The 26,200-nt window shown below is 44.4% G+C and overlaps 1 protein-coding gene across 13 annotated transcripts in view; it reads left to right on the top strand.

The window, feature by feature from the left end:
- The window catches only part of nrxn1a (neurexin 1a), a 2,435,560-nt gene that overhangs the window by 1,112,223 nt on the left and 1,297,137 nt on the right, over window positions 1-26,200 (top strand). For 11 of the 13 annotated variants that reach the window (XM_085981317.1, XM_085981316.1, XM_085981310.1 and 8 more), the window contains 2 exons: window positions 17,064-17,267; window positions 22,676-22,702. In XM_085981317.1, the coding sequence (XP_085837443.1) occupies window positions 17,064-17,267; window positions 22,676-22,702 (231 nt within the window). The remainder of the gene's footprint in view (window positions 1-17,063; window positions 17,268-22,675; window positions 22,703-26,200) is intronic. The other 2 variants (XM_085981318.1, XM_085981313.1) reach the window with 1 other exon arrangement.

The raw sequence follows: 26,200 nt of genomic DNA, 5'->3' as shown, positions 1-26,200 counted from the left end.
GGTAACATACCTGGCCAGCAGCCTTTTTGCCTGCTGCACTGTAAACCAATTTTAACAGCGGTTCCGAATTGCTACCCCACCTTTCAGTTCTGACTGGAGGACTTATAATTAATGATGTTAAAGCGGACAATTGGTTTGGATATGAGACAAATCAAAATTTATTAAACTAAAGAACCATAATCAAATATAAACTATACCACACGAACATAGTAAATGCGACAAAAGTATATAACAAGGGGGTACAGACGGCAAAAATGAGGGATACAATGGCTACAATGTTATTTAAACAATCTTAGCAATTCCCTTAAATCACCACCCCAAACTCCTTGCTAGGTTGTCTTGTTTGAGGAGTCAGAACACTCTGCTCACCTGTGATCCAGCGAAGTAAAAAGAGACCCGATAGCTTCTCAGTAGCTATCTTTTATACCTGGTGCTGCTGCCATTCTGTCTGGAAAAATTCCCGCCTAAAGTTCCAGTACACAAACAAAAGGACTGTGATTGGTTGCTGAATTGCTTGTTTAAACATAGCCAGCCATAATCGGCCTTGGGTCAAGTGGGCAACTCCTGACCTCCCTGCTTTGATTGACAGGTCTTTCATGCTCCTGCTGTTCTGTCTGGCCAGTACATAAAAAAAGGACTGTGATTGGCTGCTGAATCATAGCCAGCCATAATCGGCCTTGGGTCAAGTGGGCAACTCCTGACCTCCCTGGTTTGATTGACAGGTCTTTCATGCTCCTGCCGTTCTGTCTGGCCAGTACACAAAAAAAGGACTGTGATTGGTTGCTGAATCATAGCCAGCCATAACAACCTGTCTCTGTGGCCTCGGGTCAAGTGGGCAACTCCTGACCTCCCTGGTTTCATTGACAGGTCTTTCACACAAACACATTACAAGCTGTAAACCTCTGTGTTTGACCGGGCTCAAAAGCACAAGTTTTAATCAAGATATTCTTCTCAATGTGTGTGAATACTTCCACGAATTTCCTCGATTCCGTTGTAGTCCAGCTCAGCCCAGCTCAGCAATCTTTCGTGGTTCTGAGCATGCTTTAAAACATTGATCTGACCCAGAGGCAATTCAAAACACATAAATCTTCATCCACGATGTGGACCAATGTTTCTCTTGTTTTCAGGGGAATTTTGCGAAACTCCTACATTCCCCCCTTTTGATACTTCAAACTTGATTGTAGTATCGACTCGAAGGAGTAAGCAAAATTCTCTGACCCCCTCACAAACAACCATCCCCTGTATTTACCTAATAGCTATCTGCCACTGATCCCCATCCCATCTATTCCCCATAAAATTCGAGAAAACCAAAACTGCGGTACGGTAGGCATCTTACAGATACATCAATTTTCAATAAGGGGTCTCATACCCCTATACGCTTGTAAAATTATACAATGTAATCCAAATTTACAAACTTTTTCCATTATAACTTATTACAAAATGTTACAGTCTTAGTTACACAATGTAATCAAAATGATCCCAAGCACGGAGAGGGACCTACGCCTCTGCTCAACTTGGGGCTGTAACACAAAATACAAAAAACAACTCCATTAAACATTTTAAACAAAATGCTGAAATAGAACCATGACCATCCCGTGCCAATGATGGGTCGCGAAACTCGAGTGGGTAATGCTCCTCCCACCCGGGCAGTAAATATTCCTTCCACCCCCCCCCCCTTTAATGGTCTTAAACTTTAAAAACACACAGAATGGATTTTCCCCAACAGTCCGCTCCACCAGCCCCGAGCCGTTCCCTTGTCCCTTTGTGGAGGCAGGGTACCCCTCATGTTTCCCGCGGGCCCCCGGGTGAGTTCCTCCCTCCCCCGAATGCACCAACACGACTCTTGGGTCTCCCCTTCCCCTATCCAATCTTTCCCGGGCCATCACCACCCACTCCCGGGGAACACGTCCTTGTCCAGTGGCGAGGTGATCCCCGCCCGCGCTTCCCCACCATCTTTCCCGGGCCATCACCACCCACTCCCGGGGTACGCGTCCCTATCTGACCAGGCGCCCGCGCTTCCCCACCATGACTCCTCAACAGCGAGGTCTCCCGCAAGTGAACTTCAGTCAGGATAGTGCTGGGTTGGGGGCCGTGCCCCACCCAGCTGGGGCCATCTCCTCCCCGTAGGAGGAGTAGGCAAGTTCCTCCGGACCCTGTCCGGTTTTTCCCGAAGATTGCTGCGGGTCTCCTCGATTCATCCAGTGGTGAGGTGATCCTCAACACTCTGTCTCCATATCTTCATTTGATGCCCAGCTCGGGCTGGGCGAACAGGGCTGCTCCTTGGTTTTCGTCCATTCTCCTGCAAAACATAAAAGGACATGCAGCCAGGTCTCTCCCTGACCTGCTGCTTTAGGTGGAGGCGTGGTCGGGTCCCTCGACCTCGGACCAAAACACAAACATTTGGCACACTTGTAAACTTAAACTTACACTTAAACTCAAAACATTTGCAATTTAAAATACACCTTAAAAGCACGCTACGATCAAAACGCAATCAATACAAAGCTATAATACAAATGCCACCCGTCTCCGGGCGGCCAGGCTAATCTCTGGCCCCATCGCAGCTTGCTGCTGGCTGCAGCGAAGCTGGACTGCCTCCTGCTGCTGGTTCCTCGCAGCTTCTGGCTGCTGAGTGGGGACCTCTGTTCTTTGGCTTCTCCCTGGCTCGGGTGGCCGCCTTACTCCACTGTAAAGTGGGTGACCATGCTTTCTTGGGCTGGGGCACCCAAAGAGACCTTCTGAGGGGCGTCTCTGTGGGGGAAACTTTGGCTGGCGGACCCTGAGCTTGGGTCACAGCCCTAGCTGGCTGGGAGCCTTCTCCCCCATGTCCAAAACCTGTTACCAGTTCCCCTGCAAGAGGAATTGCTATCCCTGCACCCCCAGGGTCCCACATCATGGGGGGAACCATTCTAGAGGCTGGCTGGGAAGCTGGTCCCTTTAAACAGGCGAGTGCGCCTGCGTGAATCTCCTCCCCTGAGTCCCGTGGCAGAGGCTGTGAAGCCTCTGTCTTCAAACAGGCGGCCGCGCCTGCGCAAACCTCCTTTTGGTAAAACTCTCCCCTCAGGCGCGCGACCGCGCCTGCGCGGGAAAGCTGAGGAAGGTCCACTGGGGGTACGGGCTGGGGAACCGCGCCTGCGCAAACAGTTTCAGTGGATGGAGTGGCAGCAGCCTGCAGATTTCTGATCCCAGGCTGCTGCTTCTCTGTTCCTAAGCCACCGAACCATTTCAAATTCGAACTTTTGCCAAAATTTAGGTCCCACTGGGGTAGGGAAGTGTCCCAATTTGTGGGCTGGACAACTTTACCCTGAAAACAAGCCACAGCACCTGTCTTTACAGGCTGTGAACTTGAACTTGACTGGTGGGCAAACTCATGTTCCCTTCCCCGAGTGGCTTTAAATGGGGAATTTTGGACTTGGACCTGCCTTTGGCCTGGGGCCAAAACTATTCCCTGTGTGCCTCCCTTGTCCAGGATTTCTGCTACTGGACCTGCTCTACAGGGGTCCCAGAACTCTCCTTCCCTGTTCCCTGGCTTAAACAGCTTACTCTGCCCAGGGATGGCTCCTCCCCCCACACAAGCCACATTGCTTGCCTGTGAACTTGTGCCTGCTGTGGGCTGAGGATTCCTATTCTCAGGCTCACTCCCAGCTGCCTGTTTGGGGTTGACTTTAAACCCCTTTCTTTCCAGTCCTTGTGGGGAGGCAGAGATGGGCGAGGGGGCTGCAGCACCACTGATGGCTGCTCCCTTTCCCTGATTGGCCCTCATGAGAGATTTTAACATCTGCAGGGCAGACTCGATTGTGTCTGTCTCTGCCTTCTGAGTTGGGGCTGCGGGGTTCCTGGCTGTATCATCTCTCCCAGGCTTTTTACAATCCCTACGCCAGTGGCCCTCCTCCCCACACTTGTAACAAGTGACCTTGTTCTGGGAGGGATGGCTCCTCTCCTGGCGCCACTCTTTCTGATATGGAGCCTCAGGTTTATCTAATTCCCTATCCAGCACCGTTCTGGGTGCTGCCTGTGGGATGGTTCTACTTGGGCTGCCAATAAAATCCGGCTGACCTGCCTTCGGGCTGATCAGGCAAACCATTCCCCTTGCTGCTTTTAAAGCCATGTTAAAGCTTTCTATCTCTGCCCTACAGGGGCCATGATCTGCTTCACTAAACCTTTGGGCACAGGCCAGCTTATAAGCTGTCCTTACTTCTCTAAACCTTTCCTCCTGCTCTTTTGCTTCTGAGATGAGGCGGACATTCTCTTCCCTCAGTCTCATCTCACTATCTCTGGCCTCAGTGACTTCCTGCACAAGGCGCTCTATAAATGCCTGGCATTTTGTGACCTCTAGTGTGAGGCGTGCATTCTCTTCCCGCACCCTCATCCCACTAGCTCTGGCCTCATTCACCTCTCTCATGAGGCGTTCTACCCCCACCTGGCATTTCTCAAACTGGGACTCCTGATTCTTGGCCTCTTTAACCTCCTCCTGCTCTCTCCTCTCACCCTTCCTAACCCAGCCACCTATACCCCGATACGTCAGCCTACACGCTGCCACTACCTTCCACAGGACTGCCCACAGACTGAAAGCAAGAAAGAGAAGAGCTGATGCTTGCTGCAGATCCAAATCACTCATCAAATCAAGAAATGCCTCCAGTCCCAATTGGGTCGCCATTTGTAGGGGGGGCATCTATTACCTGGTTTATGGTAACAAACCTGGCCAGCAGCCTTTTTGCCTGCTGCACTGTAAACCAATTTTAACAGCGGTTCCGAATCGCTACCCCACCTTTCAGTTCTGACTGGAGGACTTATAATTAATGATGTTAAAGCGGACAATTGGTTTGGATATGAGACAAGTCAAAATTTATTAAACTAAAGAACCATAATCAAATATAAACTATGCCACACGAACATAGTAAATGCGACAAAAGTATATAACAAGGGGGTACAGATGGCAAAAACGAGGGATACAATGGCTACAATGTTATTTAAACAATCTTAGCAATTCCCTTAAATCACCACCCCAAACTCCTTGCTAGGTTGTCTTGTTTGAGGAGTCAGAACACTCTGCTCACCTGTGATCCAGCGAAGTAAAAAGAAACCCGATAGCTTCTCAGTAGCTATCTTTTATACCTGTTGCTGCTGCCATTCTGTCTGGAAAAATTCCCGCCTTTAGTTCCAGTACACAAACAAAAGGACTGTGATTGGTTGCTGAATTGCTTGTTTAAACATAGCCAGCCATAATCGGCCTTGGGTCAAGTGGGCAACTCCTGACCTCCCTGCTTTGATTGACAGGTCTTTCATGCTCCTGCCGTTCTGTCTGGCCAGTACACAAAAAAAGGACTGATTGGCTGCTGAATCATAGCCAGCCATAATCGGCCTTGGGTCAAGTGGGCAACTCCTGACCTCCCTGGTTTGATTGACAGGTCTTTCATGCTCCTGCCGTTCTGTCTGGCCAGTACACAAAAAAAGGACTGTGATTGGTTGCTGAATCATAGCCAGCCATAACAACCTGTCTCTGTGGCCTCGGGTCAAGTGGGCAACTCCTGACCTCCCTGGTTTCATTGACAGGTCTTTCACACAAACACATTACAAGCTGTAAACCTCTGTGTTTGACCGGGCTCAAAAGCACAAGTTTTAATCAAGATATTCTTCTCAATGTGTGTGAATACTTCCATGAATTTCCTCGATTCCGTTGTAGTCCAGCTCAGCCCAGCTCAGCCCAGCTCAGCAGTCTTTCGTGGTTCTGAGCATGCTTTAAAACATTGATCTGACCCAGAGGCAATTCAAAACACATAAATCTTCATCCACGATGTGGACCAATGTTTCTCTTGTTTTCAGGGGAATTTTGTGAAACTCCTACACAACTATTTGTTTTATTTTGAGCAGGCTGTCTTATTTCCATTTTAATGTAAACAGGAAGTAACTATCTAGTTGTCTAGGTTTTTTGTCCCGTCTTTGGCAGCTGTTTAAAGTCTAATATTGTGGGCTACAGTAAAAGGAAATCTGGACTCGATTTTGAACATTTCCTGTGGCTGCTACACTTTGAATCTCAACATTAATTTTAAGTGACACCAACGAACAGAGCAGTAACAAGTCCCAGGAGTTAACGGGGGCCTATCTAACTCTGCAGCATCTAAACAAAGAGCTGGAACACCAACAGGCAGAAGATAGATAGGAAATGCCAGTTGAATGATTTTTTAAATACCATATTCTTGCTCTCCTGCCCCTACCAGTCTCTTCCTCTGTCTGCTTGATAAAAGGTGGCAAGCCTATTTACATCTCCATGTTAATGATCCTAGCTGGTCCATCCACCTCCATATTAGTGATCCTATATGCACAGCCCCCTCTCTGAGCAGATTGTGGCTTATCAGCTTTGAAGCATTCGTGACTGGGAAGGATACTGATCTATGCTCTTACATCTTCTCACTTAGAATTCTTAGTAAAAAGTGCACAAAGGAAAATAAATAATTTGTAAAGGGTATACTTCTTCCAAAAAATATTCGACAATGTATTTCCCCTTCTTTTGCTAATGCAGCAAAGCTATGTTTCCTTATGCTCTGTTCTAAGTGTTTGAATATATTTGTATGAAAAGTGCATCAGTACTCTGTGGTAAAATTTTGTTATGACCAGAAAAAAGCAGATGGGAAGGCAGATGTCGCAGCATTGGATCCCTTATCCTTCATTTTTCACTGTTAAACATAGTATGTCACTGCCTACAGGAGGTTTTGTTGTAGGTGTTGTTAACTGGAGTATTTTTGTAAATGTGCTGATTCATTACAATGATGTATAAAATATCAGTCAATCTCCCATGGCTTTGCACACAGGGAGTCAAGACCAGAAGTATTCTTCAGGTGAAGCAGACTTAGAGGCCAGGGAATAATTGGACTATGGTGTGCAGGCATATATCAGTCACCATTTTAATACTTCTTGATGTCTGCCCTAAATTTGCCCCTCACAGCTCCAATCTCGTGAGCTCTTTTCCTGCATCCTGGTGTAATCTGAAAGTAAAGTTTTGAGTTTACTTTCTCTATCCAGTTCAGTATCTTGTAAATCTCTACGCAGCACTCAGCAGACCAAAGTCATGGTGGATTGTGTTGTCTTGTGTGTGATAGCGGATGTGTTCTACTGGCATCTGTGAGGAATGCTGTAGGTTCACAAGCCATGTTTTCAAGCCAGGGTCTAAATTCCCCAGTAACCAGTTTTACAGTTAATTATCATATTCAAATGTCACAGCCAGACACAACTGGCTGAGAATGAGGGAATCACTTACTGATTTTGGATATTGTGCAGTTACATTTCAGATCATTCATTTTGCATGATTGAACCTATGTATGTGAATTTATCTGAAGAATGCAACACTTTACTCCTATTGTGAGCAGAAGATTGCTTGTAATTGTTTTGTAAGAGCAATCGCTTCCATTCTATTGCCCAGTAAAGTCACTTGCTCACTATTAGTTACAAATAGTTATTAATAAGCAATACTAAATCTAGTTCTCACATGTGAAAGCCCCTCTGTTTCAATCCAATAGTATATCATTAATTTTGAACCTGAGGAACAGCATCATTGGGTTATATAACCAATATTGATCTTAAAATCATTGGCCTAGAAATTGACTATAGCTTCGTTTGGGGCGCCAGCCTCGCCACGGCGCTAAAAGTAGCGCCCCGGAAGCATTTGCGGCCGCCCGTCGTAAATTCAGTTGGAGCGCCCCAAAGGGAAGCGCGGCGCTACTGGAGGCGCCCCGCATCCCTCTTGGGGTGCTGCAACTGAATATCGCTGCGCAACGTGCCGCAGCACCACGCTGCAGGCCGTCGCGCTGCGGTACTGCAGGCCTTCCTCCCCTTGTTAAAGGGGAGGGGCCTTGTGCAGCGCGATCTGGGGCCCAGCTGGGCCCCCGAGGATCGCGAGTGCCGGCAAAAGAGCCCGGCACCGAGGAGAAGTGCCAGGCTCTTGGAACGCAGTCGGCACTCCATGGGGGGGGGGGGGGGGCTCAGGAGGCCGGGGACGGAAGCGTGGAGAGGTGCTGGCAGGCGGCCAGCAACAAAAATGGCCGCCCCGCACCTCTCCTTTAATTTGCGCCTCCACCGCCGCAGGTAGGCCCCCCTGAACCGGTCACACATAGCGTCCGGCGTTAAATCAGGGGGCGCATCTAAATATCGTGGCCAGGGCGTCAGTGGGGCGCTGCGCACACCGATGACGTCATCGGTAGCGGCGCAGCGCTAACGGCTAGTGCCACCACTAGCGTCCCGCTGAATTTAGCGGGAGGTGTGGCCAGTGGCTTGCGACCCACTTAGCGCCCTCTTAAGGCGCTAACGGGTGGCGCAGCCCACTGAATTTCTAGGCCAGAGTTATACAGCACAGAAAGAGGCCCTTCGGCCCATCGTGTCCGCACCGGCCATCAAGCCCTGTCTATTCTAATCCCATTTTCCAGCACTTGGTCCGTAGCCTTGTATGCTATGGCATTTCAAGTGCTCCTCTAAATGCTTCTTGAATGTTGTGAGAGTTCCTGCCTCTACCACCCTTTCAGGCAGTGAGTTCCAGATTCCAACCACCCTCTGGGTGAAAAAGTTTTTCCTCAAATCCCCTCTAAACCTCCTGTCCCTTACATTGAAACTATGCCCCCTGGTTATTGACCCCTCTACTAAGGGGAAAAGTTCCTTTCTATCTAACCTAACTATGCCCCTCATAATTTTGTACACCTCAATCAGGTCCCCCCTCAGCCTTCTCTGCTACAAGGAAAACAACCGCAGCCTGTCCAGTCTCTCTTCATAACTGAAGTGCTCCAGCCCAGGTAACATTCTGGTGAATCTCCTCTGCACCCTCTCCAATGCAATTACATCCTTCCTATAGTGTGGCGACCAGAACTGCACTCAGTATTCCATCTGTGGCCTAACCTAGCTTTTTGTACAACTCCATCATAACCTCCCTGCTCTTATATTCTATGCCTCGGCTAATTAAGGCAAGTATCCCATATACCTTTTTAACCACCTTATCTACCTGTCCTGCTGCCTTCAAGGACCTATGTACATGCACACCAAGGTCCCTCTGATCCTCTGTCCTTCCTAGGGTCCTACCATTCATTGTGTATTCCCTTGCCTTTTTAGTCCTCCCAAAATGCATCACCTCACACTTTTCAGGGTTAAATTCCATTTGCCACTGTTCCGCCCATCTGACCAACTCATCTATATTGTCCTGTAGCCTGAGGCTTCCCTCCTCGCTATTTACCACTCCACCAATTTTCGTGTCATCTGCGAACTTACTGATCATACCTCCTACATTCATATCTAAATCATTAATGCACACTACAAACAGCAAAGGACCCAGCACCAATGGACACCCTGCGATACACCACTGGATACAGGCTTCCAGTCACAAAAACAACCTTCGACCATCACCCTCTGCCTCCTGCCATTAAGCCAATTTTGGATCCAATGTGCCAAATTGCCCTGGATCCCATGGGCTCTTACATTCTTGACCAGTCTCCCATGTGGGACTTTGTCAAAAGTCTTACTGAAGTCCATGTAGACTGCATCAACTGCACTACCCTCATCCACACACCTAGTCACCACCTCGAAAAATTCAATCAAATTGGTTAGACATGATCTCCCCCTGACAAAGCCATGCTGACTATCCTTGATTAATCCTTGCCTCTCCAAGTGGAGACTAATTTTGTCCCTCAGAATTTTTTCCAATAATTTCCCTACCACTGACGTTAGGCTCACTGGCCTGTATTTCCCTGGTTTATCCCTACTACCCTTCTTAAATAATGGTACTACATTAGCTGTCCTCCAGTCCTCTGGCACCTCCTCTGTGGCCAGAGAGGTTCTGAAAATTTGTGTCAGAGCCCCTGCAATCTCCTCCCTTGCCTCACACAGCAGCCTGGGATACATCTCGTCTGTGCCTGGGGATTTATCCACTTTTGAGCCTGCTAAACCCATGAGTATCTCCTCCCTCTCAATACTTATCCTCTTGCCCTTAATATACTTCCTTTATTTTGCCCACCAGTGTTTTTTCATGCCCCCTCTTCGCTCTCCTAATTTTTTTTCAAGTAGCCCCCTTCACTTCCTATACTCCTCTAGGGCTTCCACTGTTTTTAGTCCTTTGTATCTTCTGAATGCTGAGACTTGTCGAAGGGACACATCATCATTTAAAAGACATGTTGGCCACATAGAATGGAGATCCATCTTAAAATATTCCCCAGTGAAGAAAAAGCTCAGACAGTTTTCTTTAATGACATGTCAGAGCACGGTATATCCTACAAAAGGCAAAAAAGTACATATTCTGATAGAAGCTGTCGAAAAAATAACATCTTGAATCTTTGGAAAGAAGTTTAGTTGGATTGAAATAGATGAACTTTTACATATGGGAACCAAATTCAGCATAATTTGGGCAGCATCTGTGGAGAGAGAAACAGAGTTAACATTTCAGGCTGATGCCATTTCATCAGAACTGCAAGATGAACAGATTTTAACCAATTACAGAGCCAGGGAAAAGGGGCAGGAAAAGGACAAAAGGGAGAGTTATTGATAGGGTGGAGGATTGCTTAAATGACAAAAGTGGTGATGGTGCAAGGTAAAAGGTGATAATGAGATAAATATAGAAATAAAAGATGGGTCCAGAGGAGGTGTATATCGTTACAGCAGAATAGCTGAGAAGGATTGAAGAATGGAAAATCTGGTAAAGAGGAGAAAGCTCCTTTTGGCCCGGGAATGTGGTGAAATAAAGGCAGGTAGACCCAGGGGTGAGGACCACCCCGCCAGCCATGTACCGATAGGGGATTGCTCCAAAGGGATCGTTCCCTCTGTGACACTCTGGTCCATTGTTCCATCACCCCCAACACCTGCTCCCCTTCCCCAGCACCCTCCCATACAAGTGCAGGTGATGCAACACCCGCCCTTTCATCTCCTCCCTTCCCATCATTCAGGGCCCCAAACACACCTCCTGGGTGAAACAGTGATTTACTTGTACTGCTTCCAACTTAGTATACTGCATTCGCTGCTCACAATGCGGTCTCCTCTACATTGGGGAGACCAAACGCACATTGGGTAATTGCTTTGCTGAACACCTTCACAAGCGTAACTGTGAGCTCCAGTTGCTTGCCACTTTAATTCTCAATCCCACTCCCACTCTGGCCTCCTTTTGCCTTGCACCAACATCCCTTTTGTCATTTAATCAGTCTTGCTTTCCACCCTGTCACATACCTCTCCCTTTTGTTCTTTGCCTGCCCCATTTCCCTGGCTCTGTACTTGCTTAAAAGCTGTTCATCTCTAACATCTTCCAGTTCTGATGAAAGGTCATTGACCTGAAACGTTAACACTGTTTCTCTCTCCACAGATGCTGCCTGACCTGCTGAGTGTTTCCACCATTTTCTGTTTTTGTTTCAGATTTCCAGTATTTTGCTTTTGTCAGTATTATTTGGAATACTTTGTATCGAATAAGTAGACACATTGGGCTGGATTTTACGAACCTCAGTGGGTCCATGACGGGTGACGTTGGTGGCGGGTTCCGACCCCGCTGCTGTCTCCATCCCGGCCTCTGAAACGAATTTACCGAGATTCGGCTTGTTAAGCCCGCCTCACGTGTTTCCCGGCCAATTAAAGAAAGCGGGTCTGATGACGTCATTTGATGACGTGTCATCAGCTAGTTTCCTTAAAGGGATCATGGCCAGCTTTATTTTGACAATTGTGCTGTCAGTGTTATATATCATTGAGGTGTGTGGCGGCGGGTTCACAGCGGGGCCCCAATCCACTGGGGGAAAAAAAGCACTTTCCCACCCGACCCGCCACCAATCACGCTCACTGACTCCCTGCAAATTCCAGCCCATTGCTTCTATTTATATGAATCTATGGTTGTTTTCAGATTGTACCTTTTTATGGATGGTTTGTTCTTTAAAACCGTGCCCATAACTTTTAGAAATGTTTGAAGTTGATATAATCTCACAGGATAGCATCGATTTAAGAAGGTCACTGCTGTAGGGGGGAAGAAGTAAAAATGAGTACTTATGCCGTTATTTGTGCCACAGAGTTTTGTTTCCAACAGACTGCTGTTATTCAATCATGATTCTTAGTTGAAAGGCTCCTCCACGGAGCTCAGTAGACCATCATTAATCTAAGAGAAAACAAAGCAGAGGTGTTTATCTGACATTCGATGAGGAGGGAGTTTGGGAATCATTGTGGAGCGTGTCTGCGAGCTGTCATTGATCAATGTGTAGCTGTTGTTTCACACATTGATCAGGAACTGGCTTTTCTTTTGAGCACAATCCCCATTGACTTCTGCTCTGAGCATAGCAAACCTCAATAGGGACTTCAATAGAAAGAAAGATGGCTCCTGATCAGCAACTGTGTGACAATCGATGACAGCGAACAGACATGCCTCATAGTCCTCTTGCCTGGCATCAGTGGAGCACTTTATATCACTCTTAGTTGGCTGCACAGAAAAGCACATCCAATAAGGATTATTAGTCAACATTAGCAATCTATCAAAATGAAACCCTAGGATATGTCAGAATAAATATTTCTGGTTGACAGTACCTTCTTGCCAGCCCACGACACACACACGCACGCAGTACTGTTTTGTTTGTAGAATAGCATTTAAAATGGTAGAATGTTCAAATAGTGGCCAACAATCATACAGTTCAGAAGGTCTGTGAATGAAACAAGGAAAGGGAAAGCAAGTACAAAATACAGTCACAATGTAATAAAATTAAACTCTGTTAAAAGTTAGACTATAGCCTAATGACAAAAATACGCATCCCAGATTTTTGCTCCAAGATCTTGCATTTAAAGAAAGAAAGACTTGCATTTATATAGCGCCTTTCACAACTACCAGACGTCTCAAAGCGCTTTACAGCCAATGAAGTACTTTTGAAGTGGAGTCACTGTTGTAATGTGGGAAACGCGGCTGCCAATTTGCGCACAGCAAGCTCCCACAAACAGCAATGTGATAATGACCAGATAATCTGTTTTTGTTATGTTGGTTGAGGGATAAGTATTGGCCAGGACACCGGGGATAACTCACCTGCTCTTCTTCAAAATAGTGCCATGGGATCTTTTACATCCACCTGAGAGAGAAGACAGGGCCTCATTTTAACGTCTCATCTGAAAGACACCTCCGACAGTGCAGCACTCCCTCAGCACTGCACTGGAGGGTCAGCCTAGCTTTATGTGCTCAAGTCCCTGGAGTGGGACTTGAGCACATAAGTGATGAGTGGTGTAGGTCAGCTGTGGTTAAATATTGTCAAGGATCCTGAGTAACATGTGCTGGCAGCCTTAACCTGAACTCTAGTGAACTTGAATACACAGCAGTGAGCTATTATCTTTTGACCTCCTGTTCTTTCAGACCTGTGCAATGCAATCTGCACGGATGTAAACGAATTGTCACTTGGTTTGAGTCCAAAATTGAGGTTGCTCTATCCTGAAACAGGTTTAAGACACATTTGGCTCATAACAGAAAATAAGTCTTTGTTAATCTTCCTTCGTTGTTTCTAAATTTCCTGGAGGTAATTTCCCAAGCTCTTTTGTTCAAACCTCATTGCTATTCCACTTATCATTAAAATAAATTGTCTTGTTTTTTTGGGAAACATCCTGGGTGTGAAATTGGGCTTGGTAGTGTCCATTGTTTGGGCGCTATGGGTGCTGTTTGGGGACCAAAATGGCGTCCGTTGCACACACTTCTGCTGCGAATCGCGCAGGATGCCATATTGGTGACGGTGTTAGCACGTGCGCAGCTAACTTCCCCCAGAAGTATGCAGAGCAGGCAGATCATGACGTCAATCAGCGTGCAACTCTGATTTGACACCAGTGCTGCCATTTTGGAGCTCAACGCTCCAGCCAATGCCCTCTCTTAACCTTGCATGGCTGAACACGCATTAAGCAGCAGGAAGTACCCCCACCAGCACTATTTAAAGCATCATCAACTACTTACAGGTTAGTTGCTGGCTGATTTCTTCTGGCTGTTACTACAATTCTACAAGTGTTTGGTACTTTCCGTAGTTGTTTCAAATTGCAAAAGTCTACAGGGAGTTGTATGACAAGTGCTGAAGGACTTTTTTCCTGACTTCAAACCAGTTGCTACAGACGTGGGTACACTAGTAGGAATTCTCCTTGGAATACAGCATGACTGGGAGAATGAGCAGAGGACATGCAGAGCAGGGCAAGCTGCTAGAAGAGGGAGGAGGAGGGGGAGGAGGAAGAGGAAGAGAGGCGGCAACCTAGACAGTCACTTTCTGCGTGGGCTGTACGTGAAGAACTACTTCAAATGAGATACTAGTATCCGCAAACCCAATTCCCCATTCACCAATAGTCCCATACTTCTTACCTTCCCTCTGTCACTGACCATCATATCGTCATCTTGGCCACTATGCAAAAATAAAAGCCAACACAAAATAAACACTCCAAACCAAATTTATAAATGAGATCATGCCATATTGCATACAAATGTAAACTAATCACCCTTCTGTGTTCCCTTAGTGCCTATCTTCTGTGTGCCTTTGCCTGCCTTAGTTCTTCTACGCCGTGCTACACCAGCGGCTTCAGCATGGGTGGTAGAAGGCTGCTGAATTTCAGTGGAGGAGACTGCAGATGGCCTTGGAGGATGACCTCAAGCAGCTCCGGGCCTCGAAGACTGCTGCATATCGACATGGGCAGCAGCAGCCTGGGCTGGCTCACTGACTGGCAACAGCAAAGGGCACTGGCGGAATGGCAGGGGTGGGAGGACGAATGCTGTCATCCTGAGAGAGGACAGCAGGTTCGTGCTCCATGGAGCCACAGCCACTCCTTCGGGGTGGTGCCTCAGTGATCCTAGTGATCTGTTGGAAAAGAGAATGCTGGACTGCTGGGACACCATGCAAGCCCCTTTGAACACTGGTATCTGCAGCCATGATAAAAACAGTCTAAGCTTGCATGGCAGTAAGCTGTGTGACTTCAGTCTGAGCCTCTGCTGCAGCACTCAGACTTCTGGTGGAAGCTGCTTGTGCTGCAGTGGAAGTTGCTCAGACGCTGCATCATGATTGGGTCTACAAGTGCGCTAATGGAGTTGGCCATCACTGCCATGCTGGAAAGGACAGGTTCCAAGCTCTGCGCAAAGTCCTGTGCCAAGCTGGTGCTGGACTCCTCGTGCTCCTTGACATTGAACACAAGCTTCCCAACGCACCAAGCATTCCATTGTGCATACACATCAACCTTCTTCTGTAGCCTGCCCCATCAAAGTCCTCATCTGAGTCCTCTGCAACAGAACTCGTGTGCGACCTTGCCCTCCAGCAAGCTGGCACCTCTGCTACCTTTTCCCCCTGCCCTGGCTGCAGGCCCCTAATGCCCGACATCTCACCACGTGCTGATCCCGCCTCTGTTATCCTCTAAATTGTGTGCAGTGTCAGTATCTGAGCTGGTGGCTGCAAGTGTGCAATCGAGTGACGGTGTCCCTTTATCTTCACTGTCTTCTTGATGTTCCTCCACTGTCTGGCCTGGTTGCACTTCTTGGGTATCTAAAATGAGAAAGACACAAGGCTAAGGTTGTGGTGAGGGGATGGGTGGAAAGTAAGTGGTGCATGCTTACACCATCTGCAGCTTATAAAGCAGAAGAGATTGTGGGATGAGGAGGAAATGGGACGTGAGAAGGAGGATTTGCTATGAGGATACCGTCATCTTCAATTGATTCAGCTCTGTCGCTGGCCACGCCTCAGCATTTGCCGTTCCAATAATGGGCAGCACCGTCTCCTCCATGGGGGTTAGGACATGCAGGCGTGCCTGTCCCCCTCTGGTTAGCTTCTGCTGCCTCTAGTTTTGCGCCACCTTTTCCTGCAAGAGAGCAGGAAGTGTATCAATGACTGTCGTACAATCTGTTTGTGTGATGTGGCTGTCATGGTTGAATAGCTGGCAGTGTGTGCAAGGTGTGAGATGTGGCTGTGAGGCTTGCAGCAGTGCAAAGTGTGTGCGGGTGCGGTGGAGCCATAAATGTAGCTCTGTAGCTATGCAGGTCCTCGGGGCTTGACTACTGACATTGAGCTCCATGGCTATCTACCCCCACTGCCTTTTGAGCGTGCGTCTGGAGGGCCTCCTGATCCCCTGCAGACACAGGACATCTCTCTTACTTTCCACCTCCTCCACCAAGGCCTTCAGTGCAGCGTCCGAAAACCTGCTCTTTCCCATGTTGTGCCATTCTTCACTTTTTCCCAGGTCAGATTCACTTGCTGCACGACTGCCAGTACCTGTTCCAGCCACAATGCACCTCCCCTGTAAGAGGTGCAGACTGACTTTAAGCAATACAGGCTAGCTTTAAGTGGTGCTAGGAAGTGACTATTTTGGGCCCCCTTCTGATTCGTGCAGCCAATGAACAGCGTGGTTAGCAATAATTCTAATGAGCAGGCAGCACAAAATTGCATGCTGCCTGCATTTCAATCAACGGGTGCGGGTTAATCACACATCGCGATCCCTGCTTCCATTTTCAGGAGCTATCCAATTAGCACCCCCAGCTTTGTTCTGCTCAACATTACTTTTTTTAACAAAAGGAGTAACATATTCTGAGAAAGTATTAAGTTGCCATAGTGTATGTAAAACAGAGTGTGTCCCACGTTTGAATTAAACTATGCATTTAGTTCTTCCCTTTGAACATGCCCCTGTTACCTTGAAAGGCTTTCCATAATTTTACAAAGTAATTCAGTAAGCCAAATGTGAAAAATATCTGTACATTTTCAGTAAGTTTCTTTTTTTAGTTGGTGTAACTACTTCTAAATTTTGTATTTTTACATTTTATCGTAACACATGTTTTAGAGATTGAAGTTGGTTGGTGGAATTATATGTGATTTTTTTTAAATTGGTTGTAAAAGCCGTGTACGTATATTCACAAAGCACTGTGGGTGCAATAAATGGTTTAAAATCACACATGCAGAACAAAATTAAAAAGTTTAGTAAACAGTCATTGAAGACCAAAAGCAATACCTAAAGCTGAGTGCCAGGAGACAGGCAAAGGGGCTGATATTTAATGGCATTGCATTTTGAAATATTTGAAAATGAAGTTTACTGTAATTTAATCATCATACACTGAAGTGCATTCAAGTTTTTTGTTTCCTCCATTTTTTTAACAGAAGCAACAATACTGAGCTATGACGGAAGCAAGTTTATGAAAATCCAGCTGCCTGTTGTAATGCACACAGAAGCAGAGGACGTATCGCTGCGATTTATGTCCCAGCGAGCCTATGGAATCTTAATGGCAACAACTTCCCGAGATTCAGCAGATACTCTGAGACTGGAACTTGATGGTGGTCGTGTCAAACTTATTGTCAACCTAGGTAACATCCATTTATGCTTTGCATCATCACATTTTTTTATAGATGTTTTAAATGGTTCATTATGTTGCTTTCAAAATTTGTTTAAAAATTAAAAAAAAGACTTTTAACAAGAATGAAAGGTGCAAAGAAATGTGTTGCCACATTGTTATAAGCCCATCTTTTGAGACTTGGCTTCTTCATGAAAACAAAATTGTCGTTTCTGTTTCATTCTGAATACTACACTTTGTTTAAGGTGTTTCTTATGCTAAAAGTACAGCTTTCTTTCTCAAATGCATTAAATTTTTTTCACATTTCATTTTACATCTTTTTGTACTCTGAAGCAAGAAGCCCATCTATCTAGAATTATAAAAGGTGTTGCATCTAACACACATCTGTCTCACTTCAGACATGGCACTTTGTGATAGATGTAAAACAATCTTCAAATAAACAAGAGAAGGAAGCCTATCAGTGATCTGGTGCCTGATATTTACAAGCAGCTATAATTGTTCTCTGATGAATCTCAGGAGTTTTTACAAGCAGCCACAATTACCTGGATGTGCTTTTATAGACAGTTCCCCACAGGGAGTACTTGTACAGTGGCTTTAAAAGGACAGGCGTAGTAGCAGTTAAACATTGCAACCTTGCTCCAGGCTCCAGACCATAGACTATCCATGAGCAATACCACGTTTGAGTTTTTCACAGCTCAGATATTATATTTTATTACTAATGCAAAGCAATCTTTAGATAAGGATACAAAAGAAAGAGAAAGCTAGTGATTTCCAGCTCCAGCCATAGTACATACAAATAATCTCTCTTTAACTACAACAACAACAACTTGTATTTATATAGCACCTTTAATATAGTAAAACATCCCAAGGCACTGCACAGGAGTATTTTAAGACATAAAATTTGACACCGATCCACATAAGGATAAATTAGGGCAGGTGACCAAAAGCTTGGTCAAAGAGGTAGGTTTTAAGGAGCGCCTTAAAGGAGGAAAGAGAGGTAGTGAGGCAGACAGGTTTAGGCAGGGAATTCCAGAGCTTAGGGCCTAGGCAACAAAGAAGATATATAGGGCTAGAAATTCAGTAAGGCCCCGCCAGCTTTGCGCCCAGTTACCGCCCAAAGAGGGCTTCTGCGCCAATAGAGCAGTTTGCGCTGATATTCAGCGCAGCGGTAATGGCGGCGGTAGCCGGTAGCACGGCGCCGGCACCGATGACGTCATCGGTGTGCGCAGTGCCCCGGTTCCGCCCCGATACCGGCCCGACCCCCATATTTAGTTGCGGCCGCCTCTTCCGCAGCGGCCGCAAACAACGTTCTGCAACCGTGGCCGTCCTGCAGCCTTAGTGGCGCTAGTTAAGGCGGAGGTGCGGCCGGCCGCTTTTTCGGCGGCCGCCTGCCCGCACCTCCTTCCCCGGCCTCCTCCACCCCCCCCCCCCGCGGCATTGCCGGCTGCTTTCCGCGAGCCCGGCACTTCTCCGTGGTGCCGGGCTCATTTGCCGGCACTATCAAGCGGCGATCTCCCCGTTGCAGGCACCTTCCCCTTAAGAGAAGGAGGAGGCCTGCAGTACCGCAGCCTGCCGCTCCGCAGCGGGTGGCGCAGCGGCACCTACAGCGCTGAAATTCAGTTTCAGCGCCCCAAGCGAGGGCGGGCACACCCTGGAATAGCGCCCGGTTCCGACTTGGGGCGCAAAAACTGAATTTCTGACGGTTGCAACTGGCTCCGCGCGCAGCGCTAACTTTTGGGCGCAAGCGAGCTGGCGGGGCCTTACTGAATTTCTAGGCCATAATTTATAAAATGTTAGGACCACGTCATGATTTTCTAAATGTATATTACTTAGTTCAGTTATAAAAGGTTGAGAAACTTGGAATGATATTGTTATATCTAATAATTTTTTTATTTTTTATTAAATGTATGGAAACTGGATATTTAGCAACTTCTAACTGTGTAAACAGTAGTAAATTAGACATTCACTCACCCTTGAATGATTGTATGGGCTTCTGCTTTCATCACTTTATTTTTAACAAATGCAGCATCAACTGCTACTCATTCTAATCATATTTATCTTTTACAAGTTCATTGTATTGTGGTGATAGCTACGCACTTGTTTTGGATCAAAAGATGGTACACAACCCTTCAAAGGCCAAGGTCTGCGGCCCTAAGCAAACAGCCATGTGAACAAGAATGTGCAGCCTCTTTTACAGTGAAAATGCTTGCTTTAGTCTCACTCAAACATCTTTTTTAAGAAAAATGGGTTAAATAGAGGAAATTTATACTATTGAATTGAAATATACACACATTTCAAGTATTGCATGTGTTTGCATTACTCTACACCACCATTTAATATAATTATGCTTAAAAACACCTTGTAGGGTTGATGGAGATGAATTTGCAGTGCTGATGAAATCTGCTGCATCTCCATTTCATTCATATTAGTGAGTGTAGACTATCTGAGATAATGAATGATCTTGTCTTTCCAACAACTGTCTAATAATCAACTGCATAATTAATTTTCATGTATTACACTGCAAAACTATGACCCTGTTACTCATTCCCTTCCCAATATATGATGCAAGCACGTTGAAAAATGTCACCAAAAAGGCCATCTCCCTCTCCTCCTTGTCACACGCTGTAATTACAATGTATGATTCCCTGCACAAAGAAGATCAGCCCATGCTTCCCCCTGGAACTGGAACTTAAAGCTCCGATCCAAATGACTGGATTCGCTGCGAAGTCAGGATCTAGCCCATATTCCAGCTGGTCTCCTCTGGAAATGCAACTCCTTGCCCCCTGGAATTTCAGGGTTTATCAATTTTGGTAATAGGTCAGATTGCTGGACGCATGCTTGTGTGGTGTATTAAGGGAGACTTATTGTCCTCCCTTCCTCAAGATGGTTCCCGTGAAATTGGCAAAGTTTACCTCTGGAGGTGGAAGGTTGGCCTGATTGTGACCATCATACTAGAGGCTGATTCAAATTCAAGCTTTTTAGTCAGAAGTATAGCTCTTGCTGTTACTGGGCCATCAAGTGAATTTATTAATTTTTCTTAAAACTCATTGCATATATTATTAAGCCACCAGATGGTTGGAGTTTGAAGGTTTCAATACAATCTTTAGGCTCAAATGGGATTAATAAACCTCTTGAGGTTTGTGTTGCACTTTAATACCACCTGAACCTCTCGATTGTGATAGATCACTCATACACATTTCAAGCCAAACAACAATCTACGTTTCACTATTTTTCTTACCTCCAAATGCTTTATCCAGTGCTTCTTTGCATCACCAAGTATTGCTGTCAAAATTTTTCAGTATAAAAATATTCCACCAAAGTATTATTCACTACCTTTGGAATGGCATACTGCACCGAAAGAGTACACTCCCACTCAAAACAAGGCAAAGTAACACTGAAAAAACGATTTCCCTCAGGTTCCTGTCATTTTCTGAAGATGATGGGAATAATTTGTTCTTCCCACAGTCACAAAAAGAAAAATGTCAAGGGGCGCGTCAAGTGAATAACACCAATCTCACTTGGATGGAACATTGGAAACAAACTTAATTCAGAGGGCGGTGAAAAATCTCAGGGTCTAATTAACTCCCCAATGCTCTTTGACCTCAGAAGCCCCTGGATTGTGAACACTCATGCCATGGACATCCCTCCTGACTCCCCAATATTCCCTGCCATGTATTCAACTACATATTGTCATTTGTTTCAGCTTTCTGATTCACCTTTGACATCCTGTTCTTTGCAACAGGTCCTGTTATTGTCTGGCTTAACAGATTTCTCAATCCCAGCCGGTTGTCCCACAATATTCATGCACTTTTATTGTTTTCTTGGATACAACCCCCATAAATGAAATCTTTACTACATGGAATGGAATGATAGCCTAGTTTTAATTGAGATTTGGGGTTCACTATAGAAGTTTAAATATTAGCATTTTAGAATGAGGCCATAATTCTCTTTTTTTTACCTATATTCAAATAAGGAAACCCAGTTTATTAGTCTTGAAGCAGTTTCCGCATCATTCAGATTAATATCACATGCAGCAGCTTTCTGCCTGAGTCACTTTTTTCTATTAAATCTTTTTGCTCTTTTTAACTGGGAAATTGCTCTGCACTTGTGTTGTCAGGTACAGATGAGGAAATAACATGGAAAAGAAAATTGGCCTTTCAGAGCACTATTTTAATCAGCTCCAAACAAAATAAGGAATCTCCATCAAATATAGACACTTAAGTTATGAAAAAAACATGTCCACTGTTGACCATACTTTTACTGGAATGTTTGCTTGTATCTATTACCCTCTTAGTTGAATAACAGGAGTACTGCAAGCATCTCCTTTTGGATTTTTGTGGTATAATTTCCAGTGACTCCAAAAGTATGGCTTTCCTTGCTTAATAATATGTTTTAAAATAGCTGTTGAGGTGTTTAAAAGCACAGCATTTCTTGTAAGGAGATGTGTACACTTTGGTCTTTGGCTGTTTGCAACCACTTTTCTGTTGCGGTTGACGACACATGACAAACCCAGCTACATGAAAATTAACCTGGAACTTATATGATTGAAATTCTTCAAGGGTGTTCAAGATTATCTTAATCAAGTGGCATACACCTGCCTAAATGTTTTGCTGTCAAACATATGAAACACTTCAAGGGTATTATCTCTATCGCCATAGTTAACATAAAACTTTCAGTTTTTGGTTTTTTTCAATGTAAAGGGAAAGTGTATGTTTGAATCTTTTAACTGCTGCAAAAGATATTTTTTGAAAGTATTTTTAAAATTTGGATGATTTTAAGCATTTTGCAAGTTCTGTTTCAAAGATTTTCTTTCCTAACTAAAATATATTTGTTTTAGTTGAATTGTGCCTTCACACAATGAATGTGCACTTTTTCCACATTTAAGGTACATTCCTAAATCACTGGTACATTTGAGGTTTTAGTTTTCAATCCTTTTGTGCAAGTAAATTAATGTAATCTTTGTTTTAAGCCTTTGAAGAATCTAACAGTGGTCAAAGATATGTGATCTTGCCAAATTACTACTTGTACCCCAGTATGACGGAGCACTGCTTATTTTCAAAATGGACAGCTGTGTTCTTTCACACATGAGGAAAGGACTGTGGCTTGTCTGGGTCAAATATCTTTGACATGACAAAAATAGTATTTTTATCTAGGTTTGGGGATCATGTAGCTGCTGTTTGCAGGTGGCCATCTTATGTTTTATTTTAATTAAAGACATAAAGTAGGACAAATAATAGATCATATAGTGCAAAAACCACTCTGTTATTAAGATTTGTTAATAGTACATAGGAAAGTCCACAGTAAAATGGCCACATTTGCGTGTGTCTGTCCCCGGAAGGGTGGAATGTGATTTTTTTGGATGTCTGCAGCTGTTACCTTGAAGGATATAATTTCATTTTTCATCTATTCTTCCCTATCTAGACTGTATCAGGATTAACTGTAATAACAGTAAGTTGCTGTTCAAAGCTTTTTCACTCTTTCTCTTCTACTTTTAAAACAGTTTGTAAAAGTAGAATTATCTCTCTTCATAGACTCACAAATGTATTTTAAGAAATTGAGAATGTATTAATCTGCTTAGAGTTAGAAAACTACAAGACACTTGTCAGGGTGTTAAAAAATGTTTTTAATGCATTTTTTCAACAAAACCTTTCTCTCAAGTAGCTTTTGATATCATTTAGCATACAGACTTAGATTTATTCAGTGATGTGTGTGTAATTGAGGAGATAAAGGCATGCCTTTAATTCTGAAAGTTGTTGTTGTTTAAGAGCAAGTAAGATAGCATAATGCACTGTATACTATTTGAGAAAGATTAACGTAATTTTACAATTTAGTATATTGAGTGTGATTGGTCTTGCGTGGATCTACATATTCCCAAAACTCCATTTGAAGAAATATTTTTTTACACCCTGTTTACTGCACATCAATGGTGGGGTCGAATCACAAATACAGCTAGTTTAATACTTAACATGCATGACTCCATTTTTAATGTGTTTCAGATAATGCATGGAAAAAGATACCTCTTTGCATGACATTTGAAAGATTTTAAAATGTAGAAAAGGAAAGGATTGTGACTTTTCTTCTAATAATCACACTTGTAGAATAGGACCTTGGCAATCATTTTTGCAGAATAAAAAATGCCAAAAGGATTCTGAGATTTTTATCAAATCACTTAATAACTTGACTAATATAATGTTCGTTTGATGAATGCTATGAAATAACATATTTCAGTGTCCTTGAAAATTAATATTAGTGGCATATTTGTTAACATCATTTCCCAGTTGCATAAAATTGTTATCACTTTGTCACCTTGTAAACAGACTAAAAAGGTTATTTAACAATTTTCAGAAAAGGAGCCAAGATACAACAGCTTTTCAATATCCAGTTCCTAATTAAATGATCACACATTTGTACTGTCTTCAAGCATTCCTCTTGGAATAGTTTCTGTGAATGCCTGCATCCTATTTTAGTCAAGTGCAGAAACTAACTGAAGATAAGCTTTTGCAGGGCTATCACTCTCATTAAAAATGGTAATAAGGAAGTGTACCTGCATTTCAAATGTAATCTGTTTAAAAAAGCTAAATGTGAGGTAGGTATAGTCTTAACTTCTCACAGCTTTCATTTTTAAAGGAGGGATGCTACCGCCTGGTCATGGATTTTTCAGACACATTGGGGTACATTTTCCTGGAGCTGTCAGGCGGAGTTTCAGGCGTGTGGGGGGGGGGGAAATCCCGAAATCGGGGTTCCCGACACCATCCCGCCCAAAACCTGCCTCCACGTAAGTTTCAGAGGAGGCGGGTACCCGCCCCACACTGGGACCCGCCGACCCGAGGCGGGAAGTGATTAGTGCCAATTAATTGCCTGTTAACAGGTAGTTAACAGGCAGTTTTTAGCCTAATTCCTATTTTGAGGGGTGTCGTGTGGGATTCCCAACGGCTCCAAACCACGCCAGGTTAGAACAGTCGGGCCGTTGGGTTGAAGGACTTGGAGGGGTCGCGATGTCGGTGTTCAGGTGAGTGATGGGTGCATAAGTGCAAAGGTAAGTGTATTTGGTGTGTCTAAAGTGTGTAAAGAAGTTTAAATTACCTGTACTTACCTTAACAGCTTTTCTTCCTGCAGGCGTCGGGAGTCCATCACTCAGCTGGCAATGAAAGCAAAATGACTGCGATCTGTCAAAAGTGACAGCCTTCAGCTTTCATTGCCAGTGACAGTTCTAACTGAGTCTGTGTAGAAGGACTCAGGTTAGAAGTCAGACTGTCAGTGTTTGACAGCTTCAAACAGCTGTGAAACACTGATATTTCATCTGTCAAGAACTCTTGACAGATGAAATTTCAGTCTGTGATGTCACCTGTTGCTGGGTGGCCCTTAATTGGCCTGCTGAACCTGCTGGGCAGGCTCAACAAGGTCAATCAGTGGAAAATCGCGCGGATTGGCCGGACGTCGATGTAGGCGGGACTAAAACCCGAAAGTTGTAGTCCCGCCTCCTTCCCGACAGCTTCAGGAAAATCTACCCCTAACTGCACAGGACAGACTATAAATTTGACCTGCATCATTTGTTGGTCATTGTTCATTTATTATTATCTTTATTTACATAGTTTAATGAAAGTATTTTTATATTTGGTAGGATATATACAGTTGGTGACATGATAATTTCATAGTGTACTTATGATGTCATGTACATGTGCAATTACCAACCTACTACAGTGTCTTGCAAGACACATTCCCAAGAGAATGCCAATCCTTTTTAATCACTAATTCACAGGCATTCTTAACCACTTGGGATAAGATTAGCACCCAGAAGACGCAAAAGGCAGATTACATAATCAAATTAAGACAACTGATGTTGCTGTTTACCTTCAGTCTTTATAGCTCACGTGAAGACGTAGGGGTGATATAATGTGTTTTCCTACCTGAGATCTGACTTTCCTAAAGATGTTTTTCCTTTTTATGTCTCTGAAAGGTTACTTTTAAAACCTCGCTCCCCAAGGGGAAAAAAGTTTTATTTTATTCGTGGTATTTCTCCTTATTCCGACTCAGGTGTGCTTCAGGTACAAATATCACCACTAAGAGAGCAGTGAGACCATAAGAGTCTGTTTGAATCTGGCACAGGTGTATGCTCTCTATACCCCTTCCATCTATTTTTAAGTGTTCTAGCTCAGACTCCCTGTGCTGAAAGTTCTCAAATGCAGCTTACAATGGGAAGGAAGGTCAGAAATCAGGAAATAGTTTGAAACAGATGGCGACCCTTAAGCTGCTCATCACTACTGCAGCTTCAACTAAAAGTATGGAACTACCTGCAGTGGTCAAAGATGCATGTTCAGAAGCACAAATCAACACTAACAGCATAGGATCAGGTAAGTGAAGTCTCGGAATTGGTAGGAAGAATCAGGGTATCATGGGGAGTAACTTCAGCACTATGGGCCACTATGAGTTCCAAAGGGTCAATTATTCCTCCCTGTGCCATGATTCATGCACAGTTTGTGTATGCTGGAGCAAATTCTAATTATGGGAAGTTACCTACTCCATTTTGCCAGCTCCTTTTGAATGCCACAGCTTAACTGGCGTTTTTGGCATCAACATCAATAGACTGTTTCAATTAGAGTTCACAGCTTTGGACGTTAGGCATAGCAAATTCAGAAACCACCCTCCACAGTCAATTCATTTGATTTTCACGTTTCCTGTTTCTAGTTAGGTACATGAAACAAAGAAAATTTCCATCTTGAACTGAAATATTTTTCCTTTGCCTTATAATAGTAAATCAAGCCAAGAGCTCAACCCTGCAGACATGAAACACAGATTATTACAAGTTGTAAATAAATCACACCAATGGATCCATTCCAGTTATGAAAGTTATGGCTCCAGATTTAATTTTCGTAGTGGTCTTTGATCCATAAAATAGATCCATAAAATTCATTTTTTCAAAGAAAATCACATCTAGTCATGCGGTAA

Source organism: Somniosus microcephalus, chromosome 3, assembly GCF_052327205.1.
Source record: "Somniosus microcephalus isolate GS21.2 chromosome 3, FLI_Smic_1.0, whole genome shotgun sequence".
Classification (NCBI taxonomy): domain Eukaryota; kingdom Metazoa; phylum Chordata; class Chondrichthyes; order Squaliformes; family Somniosidae; genus Somniosus; species Somniosus microcephalus.
The sequence above is the reverse complement of the archived record's forward strand: the minus strand, read 5'-3'. Positions and strand labels throughout refer to the sequence as shown.